The 13,653-nt window shown below is 40.0% G+C and overlaps 1 protein-coding gene across 4 annotated transcripts in view; it reads left to right on the top strand.

Moving 5' to 3' along the window:
• Nucleotides 1-13,653, top strand: part of LOC147313904 (kinase suppressor of Ras 1-like) — a 59,885-nt gene that overhangs the window by 15,780 nt on the left and 30,452 nt on the right. Inside the window, exon 1 of one of the 4 annotated variants that reach the window (XM_086260629.1) lies at nt 8,115-8,386. The exons of 2 other annotated variants lie outside the window; for them this stretch is intronic. Coding sequence is in view for 1 of the 2 variants with exons in the window: in XM_086260628.1 (XP_086116754.1) it covers nt 13,607-13,609 (3 nt within the window). In the remaining variant the exon portion in view is untranslated. Of the gene's footprint in view, nt 1-8,114; nt 8,387-13,516; nt 13,610-13,653 lie in introns of those variants that run through there. One more of the 4 variants, XM_086260628.1, reaches the window with a different exon arrangement.

Genomic DNA, 13,653 nt, shown 5'->3' with positions numbered 1-13,653 from the left:
GAATCCATCCAAGTTACATGGTTTATTAAAATAATCAAATTACAGCATTTACATTTATGTTATACTACTTTTAATTAAGTGCTTTAGCCCACTTACAATGAAAATTTAAAAAATCTTGTTCATGACCTGTGTAGTATGTTAACACTATTGGAAGTAAAAATAACTTGAACTCCAATTTTGAAAACAAAACTTTCTTTCTTTCTTTTTTTTTTTTTATAAAGCTCTGACTTGTATTATGAGTATGAGTCTGTGGTCTGGGAGAGAGTCCTGTAACTCTCTGTCTGCAAAGTACAGTATATAATGACCAATGTTGGGCAATTAATTATATAGTTACTTCTTCAAAAAAGTAACTGAGTTTTGCAAAAAAGTTTTTTGCAGCTGTTTATCTAAAAATGCAGCCAAGACGTTTTTTTAAATAAACATTTCAAACTATTTACAGAACAATCAGCTGTTCTGCATCAAATTTGATGCCACACAAATTATTTGTGCCACTCCAAAAAATAATTTCTGTCCACTATGAGATAAAGGAGAACAACAGCCTGATACCTGCAGGCCTGACAACAGGAGATGTATCACTCCTGTAACTGCTGTAACATTCAGCAGTCGCCTCATTGTTCTGACACACACAACAAAACTATTGACTACACCAAGGGTGTAGATTTGGCATGGACGGAAGGGACATGTCCCCACCAATATTCAGCTATTATTGAATTGTCCCCACCAATAATTTGGTCTCTTTGAGTAAAGAAAAGCAAAACCGATAGAAAGGAAAAAAAAAGATCTGTCAACGTCTCATTCACCCAGCGGTGCAGAAAGAGTTAAATTACATTCTCTACTGGAGTCCTACCTCGTGTGACTAATATGGCCAATGTGATTGGCTGTGCCTTTCAGGGAGCTCTGTTTAGTTTTAGCAGCAGCAAGCCTGCGCTGCAAGGACCTGCAAGGAGGAGAGGAGGATGACAGCAAAAAGGAAGAACCTGGATATAAGAAAGTATTTTTCAAAGAAACCTGTAAGTCGCTTAAAGTCAAGTTCACTCATAAAATGTGTCCGTCACAATAACGTTACAGGCTATGCTAGGCTTTGGCCCACATCAGTCTAAAATTGTATGTAACCATGAATAATGTATTTTGGAAACTAACTGCACAACAGGCAGCAGTATTAGTTATCTCAGTCTCAGAGTAGCATTTCTAATTTTGATTGAAACTGTCAGAGAAAACGGCAGCATCGAGTAAGCCAGGATATTAGTTTACAGAGGCTGTTGAAATTATACGTCTAACGTTAAAATTTTGGTCACACAATGATTTCATCCTAATGGTACTGATATATTCATAGGGTTAATTTTTGAGACAAAATATCATGAGGTAGTTAAAAATGCACTCACCCTACAAACATTACTGATGAGTCAAGATCTGCACAAATTGACAGAAATACTGAAGCAGCTACACATTTTATTCTTATTGTCATGTATGTCCTATTTGTCAGGTGACAGAAGAACCAACACAAAGCTCAGAGAGGAATGGTGATACAAGATCACAGGTGAAATTGGATGATGACTAGGGATGGGTATCGTTTAGGTTTTATCCGATACCAGTACCAAACTGGTACTTTTGAAACGGTACCGGTGCTTAAAGAATGAAGAACACAAACTTTGTCCAAAAACCTCTCATGTTTAGCTGTTTACCACTTTTTCTTTGGTCATTTAAGTTTTTTTTGCCAGGGTGAAGGGAGTATCTGCCATCAAACAAGAAGACATCCGCATGTAACTACGACGGTGTTTGCTAGTTCACCATACGTGCATTAATGTAATAACGTGGTTAGCCTACTCAACGTAAATTACACACGAACAACATTAAGCTACTCACGCAGAGAAGAACGGCTGCTGCTGCCATCATCATCCGTCATCATTTCTGCTACACTGGCAGGGCTAGGGGCCAGGACTCTCCTCTTCGGGTTTTTGGGGGATGTTGCTAACTCCGGGACCGATAACAGGCACCACACCCGCAGTAGATGTGCTCTGTGTGAGGTCTCGCAGCAAGCTATCAAATACGGTGCATTTCTCGGCTTTTAAAAAACCCCGCTATGCGTCGCCAGGTGTTTCATCGGATTTGAGGTGTTACCTCCTTTGACAGTATCACAGTATCACCTTAAAGCACTTATTGCAGGCTGCTGAGTTTGCATCTTTTGCTGTGAAGTACAGCCAGACTTTTGACCGCTTCGCCTTGGGCATTTTTAATCTGTAGCTCTGCTCTAAAAGAACGTACGTACCTGGGCCCGCCTACTACGCTTGCAAAGGTAAAATGATTGGCTAGAATCTAAAGTGTATGACATCTCAGGAAAAAAAAGCACCGAAATAAAGCACCGAAATGTGCGCTGCTTTTCGGTCTGGTTACTACCGTTTATGTCAAAACCGGTGCCATCATGGCACCGGATACCGGTACCCATCCCTAATGATGACTTGGTGGTGCACATGTGTGACTGCATGTATTTTGTAATTTAACATTATATAATTCACATATAAAAAGATGAATTGTAATTTTAAATGGTTTAAAAGCATATAGAATAGCATATGTTGGCAAGTATATTTCTCCTTTTTTTTTTTTATCAAGAAGCAAAGTCAAAAAGGGAAAAACAAAAAGAAACAGGGCAGGGTTTGGTGGTTGAATCATCCGTCCCCACCAATGCCAAAACCAAATCTACACCCTTGGACTACACTACACACTAACTACACAAGATTTGCGCTAAACGTTGCAAATCTCAAACCACCGCCGTCACTCCAAAACTTCCCCCCTTCCTAAACATCTAAATGCCATGTTGCCATATCATTTTTTGATTGGTCGACATGGTACATTTTTCCACCAATAGGAAAGGGTGGAGTTTTTTTGGTTTTGTTTTTGCTTTCAAGCGTTTTCCTTATAAAACGCTGTTTTTACGGTTTCTTCCCGCAGTAAATATAAACAACGATAGTATTCAGGAAAAAACCAAACATTGCAAATATTTTTATCATAACTCTGGTTTTACGTGACCTATCAACACAATTTAAAAACTGGTATAAAGTCCACACTTTTTCCGTCAATTGTTCCGTCTGTCCTGCTCACATCTCCAATGGTTGTACACGTTGTCATTAACGTGGCTTCACTCCACATCAGCCACGCCGCTTTGCTAGCTAAAACACCGGTGTCGCACATAAGGACGCTGTCATAGCCTGTCAACCACATTGATTAGCTGCGTATATACGAATGTGAATCACATCATTGGCTGGACTATGGGATAAGGTGGCATCGTTCTAATCCCATATGGGAGCCGCCAGTCACGTACTGACTAACACTGCAAAACAGTAATAATTTTAATTGCAATTCAGGTTAGATTTTTTTTTTGTGCGCAATGCAGATTTTCTGTGCGCAGAGACTGTGCCAGCAGTACGCAATTGCGCATGTGCGCAGCTTAGAGGGAACATTGCATATGACCTTTGCGCATTTATAGTACCTTGCCACATTTGTTTATTTGTTTATTTATAAGGAACCCCATTAGCTTCCACAACAGTGGTTGCTAGTCTTCCTGGGGCCCAAACCATCAAATACCACCAAATAAAATGTTACACAATGAGTTGGATGCAAAAATGTCCACATAATTTGGCTCTTACATCCACAATAAGGTTTTACAATTCTGAAAATGTAAACATGTAAATATTAAAAATTATTAAAAAAAACACTCAAACAAAATACACAATTTCCATTACAAGTGACATTACCCTCTACAATTTTTACAAATAAATTAAAAACTGCCTAAATAGGCTTTTAGGTGATTTTTAAAATTATGAATAGAAGCCAATTCTCTAATTGCATAAGGCAACTTATTCCACTGAAAAGATGCTCTAAATAGGATGGGCAATTAATTATATAGTTACAGAGTGCTCTAAAAACATTGAATATAAAGCATAAGTGGCAACGGGATGTTTTTTTTATCTCAAATTTGGGTATCTGATAGTTGGTTTGGATCAGTTCTGATCACATTCATTCCATAAATGAACAGCTTAGGCCACCTCCTACAAAGGGTCTCGGTGTGGTTGTTTTGGTCCACACCCGAGTGCGTCAAGGGGAAAAACGAAGCAGAGGTCGATTTAAACTAGGAATGGCTGGTGACTAATTTCCAAGTCGACTAAACTAGAGAAAAAAAATTAAGCTGAGTAGTCTCAAACTAAGAAACAGTCAGATATTAAGTTAAATTTAAACTATTTCATAGATAATGTCAAAAACCAAAAAAAGGCATTTTCTTCAATAATGAATCATGCCGGTTATGTGGGGCACCTCGGGTCGTGCATTATGAACGCAACAGGTTATACTCCAAACAGACAACAAAAAACTTGCCACTTAAACCGATGTTAATTATGATATGAAAGCATGTTACTTCAATAACTAATAACTAATATATTCTGACTAAAAAGTGTGGCGCATTGTACAGTGCATTAGAAATCATGCACGTTGTGTATGTTATTCGAAAATTCATGACAGCCACGTTAATAAAAGTTAAAATCTAAAATAACAATACATTATCCAGCTATATACAGTGGGGCAAAAAAGTATTTAGTCAGCCACCGATTGTGCAAGTTCCCCCCCCCAAAATGATGACAGAGGTCAGTAATTTGCACCAGAGGTACACGTCAACTGTGAGAGACAGAATGTGAAAAAAAAAATCCATGAATTCACATGGTAGGATTTGTAAAGAATTTATTCGTAAATCAGGGTGGCAAATAAGTATTTGGTCAATAACAAAAATACAACTCAATACTTTGTAACATAACCTTTGTTGGCAATAACAGAGGTCAAACGTTTACTATAGGTCTTTACCAGGTTTGCACACACAGTAGCTGGTATTTTGGCCCATTCCTCCATGCAGATCTTCTCGAGAGCAGTGATGTTTTGGGGCTGTCGCCGAGCAACACGGACTTTCAACTCCCACCACAGATTTTCTATGGGGTTGAGGTCTGGAGACTGGCTAGGCCACTCCAGGACTTTCAAATGCTTCTTACGGAGCCACTCCTTTGTTGCCCTGGCGGTGTGTTTTGGATCATTGTCATGTTGGAAGACCCAGCCTCGTTTCATCTTCAAAGTTCTCACTGATGGAAGGAGGTTTTGGCTCAAAATCTCACGATACATGGCCCCATTCATTCTGTCCTTAACACGGATCAGTCGTCCTGTCCCCTTGGCAGAAAAACAGCCCCATAACATGATGTTTCCACCCCCATGCTTCACAGTAGGTATGGTGTTCTTGGGATGCAACTCGGTATTCTTCGTCCTCCAGACACGACGAGTTGAGTTTATACCAAAAAGTTCTACTTTGGTTTCATCTGACCACATGACATTCTCCCAATCCTCTGCTGTATCATCCATGTGCTCTCTGGCAAACTTCAGACGGGCCTGGACATGCACTGGCTTCAGCAGTGGAACACGTCTGGCACTGCGGGATTTGATTCCCTGCCGTTGTAGTGTGTTACTGATGGTGACCTTTGTTACTTTGGTCCCAGCTCTCTGCAGGTCATTCACCAGGTCCCCCCGTGTGGTTCTGGGATCTTTGCTCACCGTTCTCATGATCATTTTGACCCCACGGGATGAGATCTTGCGTGGAGCCCCAGATCGAGGGAGATTATCAGTGGTCTTGTATGTCTTCCATTTTCTGATGATTGCTCCCACAGTTGATTTTTTCACACCAAGCTGCGTGCCTATTGTAGATTCACTCTTCCCAGTCTGGTGCAGGTCTACAATCCTGTTCCTGGTGTCCTTCGAGAGCTCTTTGTCTTGGCCATGGCAGAGTTTGGAGTCTGACTGTTTGAGGCTGTGGACAGGTGTCTTTTATACAGATGATGAGTTCAAACAGGTGCCATTCATACAGGTAACGAGTGGGGGACAGAAAAGCGTCTTACAGAAGACGTTACAGGTCTGTGAGAGCCGGAGATTTTCCATGTTTGAGGTGACCAAATACTTATTTGCCACCTTGATTTACGGATAAATTCTTTACAAATCCTACCATGTGAATTCATGGATTTTTTTTTCACATTCTGTCTCTCACAGTTGAAGTGTACCTCTGGTGCAAATTACTGACCTCTGTCATCATTTTAAGTGGGGGAACTTGCACAATCGGTGGCTGACTAAATACTTTTTTGCCCCACTGTATATTTTTCTGCTTATCTGAAATTGAGTCACAAGTCAGCAGCCGAAGCATGTAATCTCTCAAGCGTGTCCAGAGTGTAGCCTGCACGTCTCCCGGTAGGATGTACCCTGGCTGGTACACCTTACTTTGGAGGTGACCACCTCAACTGGTTCCTTTGAATATGGAGTAGTGACTCTACTCTGAGTGCCTCCCAAATGGCTGAACTCCTCACCTTATTGCTAAGGAAAAGCCCATTCACCCTTCAGAGAAAGCTCATTTCTGTCCATGATCTTGTTCTAGGGTTAACTAAAAGATCAAATTCTAATTTTATTTGTCACATACACAGTACAACATGTAGTGAAATGCTTGTGTCCATGCTGTGGACAGGCTGCAGATGTAGCTGCGCCATTCCAGGCTTAGTTCAAGGCAACGTAGGATTTTGAAATTGATACCATAGGTGGTAAATGGACATATTCATATATAGCAAAGTGCTCTGTACAACATGCCCCATTCATTTACATCAATTCATACAAGCACTTATTTCTACCCTTCTATGTACTTCCTCTCATAGTCCAAAGACACAGTCAGGTCCATAAATATTTGTACAGAGACAACTTTTTTTTTCTAATTTTGGTTCTGTACATCACCACTGTCAATTTTAAATGAAACAACTCAGATGCAGTTGAAGTGCAGACTTTCAGCTTTAATCCAGTGGGTTTAACAAAAAGCTTGCATAAAAATGTGAGGAACTAAAGCATTTTTAACACAATCCCTTTCTTTCAGGGGCTCTAAAGTAATTGGACAAATTAAATAACTGAAAACAAAATGTTCATTTCTAATACTTGTTTGAAAACCCTTTGCTGGCAATGGCGCCTGAAGTCTTGATTTCATGGACATCACCAGATGTTGGGTTTCCTGTTTTTAATGTGCTGCCAGGCTTTTACTGCAGCGGCTTCAGTTGCTGTTTCTTTGTGGGCCTTTCTGTCCAAAGTTTAGTCTTCAATAAGTGAAATGAATGTCAGTGTTTTACAGATGATGTGGTTTTCTGGCAACACATATGTGTAACTGAGATGGAGATAGGTGTAAGGGCCCCAGTGCACTGATCTCTTCATACGCCAACAATGACATCGTCACTGCTCTGCATGCACCTTCGCTTAGGGTGCACAGAGTATTTCCATTGAACAATAAGTGTCACCACTCATAAAAAACCTCCAGATCAGCACTGGTATAGGATGAGAAAAAGTCAAAATGGAAGCAAAGAACTCGCAGAGTTTTGTCCAAAGGTCTTTCAACAAACTGTCATCTTGCTGCATCTCCCTTTGTATATTCTGTCAATCTCTGAGATTCTGATATGTCATTAAACATGCTATAAAAAAACAACTCATGCCCTCAACGATGTTGAATATGGAGCTACCAACCAAGAGGAAAATAGGAAGACCACAGAGAAGGTTCATGGATTTAGTGAAGGAGGCTATGCAAAGGGTTGATGTGACAGAGAAAGATGCTTGGGATAGGGTGAGATGGAGGCTAATGATACATTGCGGTGACTCCTAAAGGTAGCAAGATTTCCTAACATGATGTTATTCTATGTCAGAGATATGTGTGGGTTTTTCTTTGCTATTGGATATGCTACAAACACAAAAGTATTTCCTAACATTTCACATTTTTTTGCTATTTTAGTTTAGTCAGATGTATAACTGTCATTCACAGTTTAGCTTGACGTCATTATACTGAATATGTTTTATTTTTCTAATGTACTGTTCCAGGTGTCTAAACAGAATGGTAAGGTTTTATAGTTAGTAAGTATGTAGTACATTGGCTGGACAGAGTTTTGCAGTGTTTTCAAGAGCACCAGCCATACTGCTCTGTGTGATGAGCACACACTCAAACTAGAATGTGTTGAGTCAGCTGCTTTGTAAGCCTCTGTCCCTCCCCAGTGAGCTATTTATACACACCCAAACCAGCCACAGCCACAGCCACATACCAACACACACACAGTGATTCAAGGATATACACATGTTGAAAGCACTTTGTAAACAAAAGTGCACACAAACAGTGAAGGTAGTGTTCAAACCTCAGGGTGACTCAGTTTTGTTTTTTCCCCCTGACATTGGCTTGAGGAGGAAGTGACAGGTGGACAAGGAAGCGCTAAGGAGCTAATAGCAGGAGGCGATCAGGCTGACAGTCAGCCCGCATGGAAGGCGCTGCATAGCAAACTGGAATCATATGTAGCACACTGAGGTAGGACAAGACGCCAGCGTATACAGGCGGTTTAACATTTCTTTAATGCATACTTTTGGATTAAGATCTTTCAGATTAAAAGCTCAGAGAGAGTACCATATTGTTTCACTGGAAAAGGTGATTTGATTTTTGGTATTTGGTGCATCCTCCACACAGAGAAAAAGGAGAAGGAGACTTTTTGTGGAAGTTGCGGAATAAGGAAGTGAAGGAAAGTATTCAAACGAAGGGGTTAGCAAAGAATAGTCAGGGAGTTAAAGAAAGTAGACAGGAGTGCTGGATTGCCAGGCATACAGCAAAGAGAGATGGCGAAGAGAAAGGCTTGTAGTGAATGTGAGACTGGATACTAAGGAATGAGAAGGGGACTTGTATCAATTGGCTAGGCAGAAAGATTGAGCTATTAAGGAAATGAAAATGGAAATGTGCTACAAATGAAAGAGTGGGAGTACCTCTATCGAAAAGATAGCAGTAATACTTTGAGGAACTGATGAATGTAGAAATGGAAAGACTGAGCAAAAATGAATGAAAGTTGATAGAAGCAAGACAGAATATATGTGTGTGAATGAGAAGGAGGGTGGAAAAGTGAACTTGCATGGAGTAGAGATAGTGAAGGTGAGAAATAAATGGATAAAAAATTAATCCATATTTTCTTACACATTTCTAAATAAGGGGGAGAGTTGCCCATCCCATATGTATATATACATACATACGTTTTCTTCCATTTCTTCCAGAAATGAAATGTCTTCACAGGAGGCTAAGGATTCCTTGGTACTTACAGGCCATACTGGTCACAGATGTTCTTGTATATTATGCCAGCCACTTGGCTACATGTATGCCCTGTGTTGGTATCACTCAGTATATCTACATCTATCACCATGGCCATCTATCACTGGTGAATTGATGTCTCGTTCACTCCTGGCAGACAGTTTGATGACATTCTTGTGGAAGAGTTGGTTGACGACTGCTTCATTCCGTAGTCGGCATCTGTAGCCAGTCTTGTTGATAATCTCACTGAGGGGCTTCAGGCCTATTCAGAAGAGCAGTGGGGAGAGAGCATCTCCTTGGTAGATCCTGCCTTGACAGTGACTTCTGCCACTTGGCTTGAAGTTTGGCTCTAGTGTTGTTCGCCACATCCCCATTGGGTTCCTGATGACGGCTCTTATGGTCCTGTTGATCTTGCATAGTTCTAGGCATTCCAGGATCCATATGTGGGCTTTCTTCTAGTCGATCCAGGCAGTGCACAGGTTGGTCAGTCTGGTCTTGTAGTCTCGGGCGACTGCTCTACCAGTTGGTGCTGTTTTGCTCCTGCCATTTGTTTTCTGTGCATATATATATATATATATATATATATATATATATATATATATATATATATATATATATATATATATATATATATATGGATGGTGATCGGGTACTTATTTTACCTGATCACGGGCAGGGCGTAGGTGTTGATAGCCCGGATCTTGTTCTTACCGTTCAGCTGACTCCTCAGGACTTGCCTGAACCTCTGCAGGTACTTGGTGGTTGCAGCTTTCCTAGCTGCCTCTTCATGGTTCCCATTCGCCTGCGGGATCCCCAGGTACTTGTAACTGTCTTCTATGTCTGCAATGTTGCCTTCTGGTAGCTCGATCCCCTCAGTTCTGACTACCTTCCCGCTCTTTGTTACCATCCGACTACACTTCTCCAGCCCGAATATATCCTGTATATCCTGGTAGTGTGGATCAGTGAATCGATGTCTCGTTCACTCTTGGCATACAGCTTGATGTCATCCATGTACAGGAGGTGGCTGACAACTGCTCCGTTCCGTAGTCGGTATCCGTAGCCAGTCTTGTTAATGATCTCACTGAGGGGGTTCAGGCCTATGCAGATCCCGCACTTGACTTGTGACTTGTGCTATGGGCTTGGAGTTGGCCTCTAGTGTTGTACGCCACATCCCCATTGAGTTCCTGATGAAGGCTCTTATGGTCCTGTTGATCTTGTAAAATTCTAGGCATTCCAGTATCCAGCTGTCCTCTGATCCTCTGCTCCAAAGGAGTGTAGTCTAACCACTACGCTATCCAGCTGCTACAGGTTTTTAATTATTATATTATATTATTTTATTTATTTCTATATTTTTTATTACCTTTTAGAAAGAGAGAGGTCCAAGGACAATAGACTTGTCATTTGCAGCGTGCTCTTTGATCTATATGTGAACAAACTGTTAATGAAAAGATTTATAACACACCCACCCATATTTGTGCGTGTTTGTCTCTGGGTTTGCATTTTGCATGTGCATTCCTGTCATTTATTACTGTGTAAGAGATAAGCACTGCCCCAAGGGGTATAGCTGGAATCAGGCATGTTCCTACAACACTTACAGGACTATGCCAATTTAGTAAAATGCATGAGGAGGCAGAACTTAGTAAGCTGACAACTTAAAGCTTTTCTGTTGTATTCAGTAATTGGAAAAAATAAGGCTCCTTTACCTGATGAACTATGGAAGTGAACCTCAGCTTTAATAATTCAGCACATAGCATTTTTTTATTTTATGGTGTACTTACATTCTCACTTTAAACTAAAACAGATCTGTTTTATTAATTGAATAACTGGAAAGGCTTTCAGTGCTGTAAGCATTTAACTACCTGTTGTGCTCTAATTTATATTTAATTATTGTACTTTTTATTCTTGTAAATTAAATTAAAGATTTTATCTGTTTTCAGGAACCTTCTACATCAAAGCAAAAGTAAATTATTATCACTTCAAATTACTTGAGCGTACAAGAAAACAGGTCTTATGAAGTGATGAATCAAGTTATTATCAATGTGTATAGAGAGGAGTGTCTACAGCCATAAGTAAAAACTGTCATGGTTTGAAACTGTATTCGTAATTGATGGAATTATGAAAACAGTAAACTTCTGTCAGATTTTGATCCACCATACCATACCATCTGGAAAGTGTTGGATTGGCAAAGGCCTCATTTTTCTGGCATGACAATGACCCCAAATAGTCTGCTGACACAATAAAAGTGTCATAATTATGCCGTTTCTCATGTCAGTGGGCTTTGATCAACAACCACTGATCAAAGCCCACTGATCAATGGCCATGAGTACCATTCACAGAAAGTTGGGGAATGGCTGCAATCACAGCATTGTACGATGGCGAAAGTCGTACCCTTAGGCCCCCTCCTCGATTCAGAGATGGTCTTTCCCTTTGCCCTTCTTGATGTGATGTTCTTCTGCTTCCCTGGCCGCTGTGTCTGTGGGGATGGTGTTCACTCTGTGTTGTAGCGTCCTGATGACACCCAGTTTATGCTCCAGTGGATGATGAGAGTCAAACCTTAAATACTGATGTGTAAGTTTCTGGTACACATGAGGTTTTAGATGTCCCCATTACTAATGGAACTCTCACAGTCTAAGAAGGCTAACCTGCCGTTTTTCATATCCTCCCTGGTGAATTTGATGTCTCGGTCCACCAAGTTAATGTGATCCGTGAAATGTGGTACATCCTGAGATTTGATTTTCACCCAGGTGTCCATTATATGTATGGATTATCTGGATTATCTATAGTAATTATATATTACTTGTTTTCCATTTGTATTGTATTGTATTGTATTGTATGTTGACTTATCGCCCACACTAATGACAAACAGGATTTGCTTGTCATCAGGTGTTGGCAATGTAACTTAAATGTATATCAGAATATTTCAAGAACATTTGCGATAATATTATATATTTGTGAATATATATATATAGAAAAATAAATGCTGAATTATATTGATGCTTACTGCTTGAAAGCAACAGCATTTATAAGTAATTGAAGGGCATATTCCACCTTTCTTTTCCAGTGATTGCCATTGATAACACTTTTCCTAATTTGGAGTATGAATATATAGAAACAAGGTCCCAGCAGCATTATAGTGCAATAATAGTGAGACACCATTATATCCAGTGACACAGAATAAATCAATAACTAATACTATGTGACGTAATATTGTCACACAATAAAACTGAAAAATGTTTTCTAACTTTCATAGTGTGTCTTGTGTCAAACTTTTTGACTAGCTGCTTAAAGTCCTGTATTTCCATCATGTAACCACTATTTGTTCTTCCTGTCATATCGAGTGCAGTCAGTGAGTGGGCCAATGGTGGAGCCATTTGTTCATGCTTGGGTCACAATAGCAGCTGCAAGCATCTTCTCCTATCTAGCCCATATGTATGCGATAATATTTTATCTTCTACTGGCAAAACAAGTTTGTTGTTTCCACCTTCAGCGGGAGCAGTTGTCTTGCAAAGTACTGTACTTTGTAGGAGGTTGTTGAAGTAGTAATCAGCGTCACACTTGCAACTCTCTTATACATGTCCAAGCTTGTCTCATTGTTGCACAGAGCAGGGAATGTAAATGCATGGCGTTTCTATGCCAGCCTATATCATGATATCACATTTTTATACCATAAAAATTGTATTATAGCTGATGATATGATGTGGCACACTCGTAACTCCTATTACCTTCCTTCAAATGTGTGTAAATTAAGTTTAAGTAACATTTTGAGTGCAGGTGTTTTGCATGTAACTGCATTTAGCAGGAGTTAGTTAGCCAGAGTTAGCATTACCATACAGCACTAATGCACATCTTATTCATTTGGAGGATTTCTTCTGAGGCAGGGTGGGGTTTAGCACTGATTAGACACATACACTCAAAAAGAGTAGCTTTCGGAAATGTAACTATAACAAATGCTTTAAAGCTTATCAAATAGATAACCATTTGAATGGAGTGTTACCAGAAAAAAGGTTCTTAAAATCAGGGCTCTGCTTTGAATGTAAGTCTAGCGTGCATTTCAGTGTAGATTAAATAATATAACAAAAATAACTATAAGAATGATAATAATGATAAAGCACTTGCTGTCAGTTATTACAGTATTACAAATGTTAATCTAAGGGTAGCGCATAAAAGTAAAAATGAAAATGAAACCGTATGCATGGGGAGTGAATGATCATTTATGTACTGTGTTTGCAAGTCAGGAGACGTGTGAAAAACCTTGTTGAGCGAGAGTGAGAAAGAAAGAGGGGGAGGGTAGTGCTAGAAGGAGGGAGGAGAAAAAGAGGGAGTGTGATAACAGCTGTGGGAAGATTTGTTGGCTCTCTGTGTGTTTCCCAGCAGCCTGTTGCGCTTACGGATTATTCTGGTACAGTGCCTGGATTATGAGAGCAGGGGCTCAAATGTTTAAAAGATACTGTCAACCTCATGGTAATGTACTTAATCAAAGCTCTGCTGTTTCTGTCTGCTGGTTT

The sequence above is a fragment of the Aulonocara sp. 'chitande type north' Nkhata Bay genome, linkage group LG14, assembly GCF_057382095.1.
Source record: "Aulonocara sp. 'chitande type north' Nkhata Bay isolate Kocher_YH1m ecotype deep benthic linkage group LG14, A_spYH_male_GT1.1, whole genome shotgun sequence".
NCBI classification, from domain to species: domain Eukaryota; kingdom Metazoa; phylum Chordata; class Actinopteri; order Cichliformes; family Cichlidae; genus Aulonocara; species Aulonocara sp. 'chitande type north' Nkhata Bay.
This window is presented reverse-complemented; position numbering and strand designations above follow the sequence as displayed.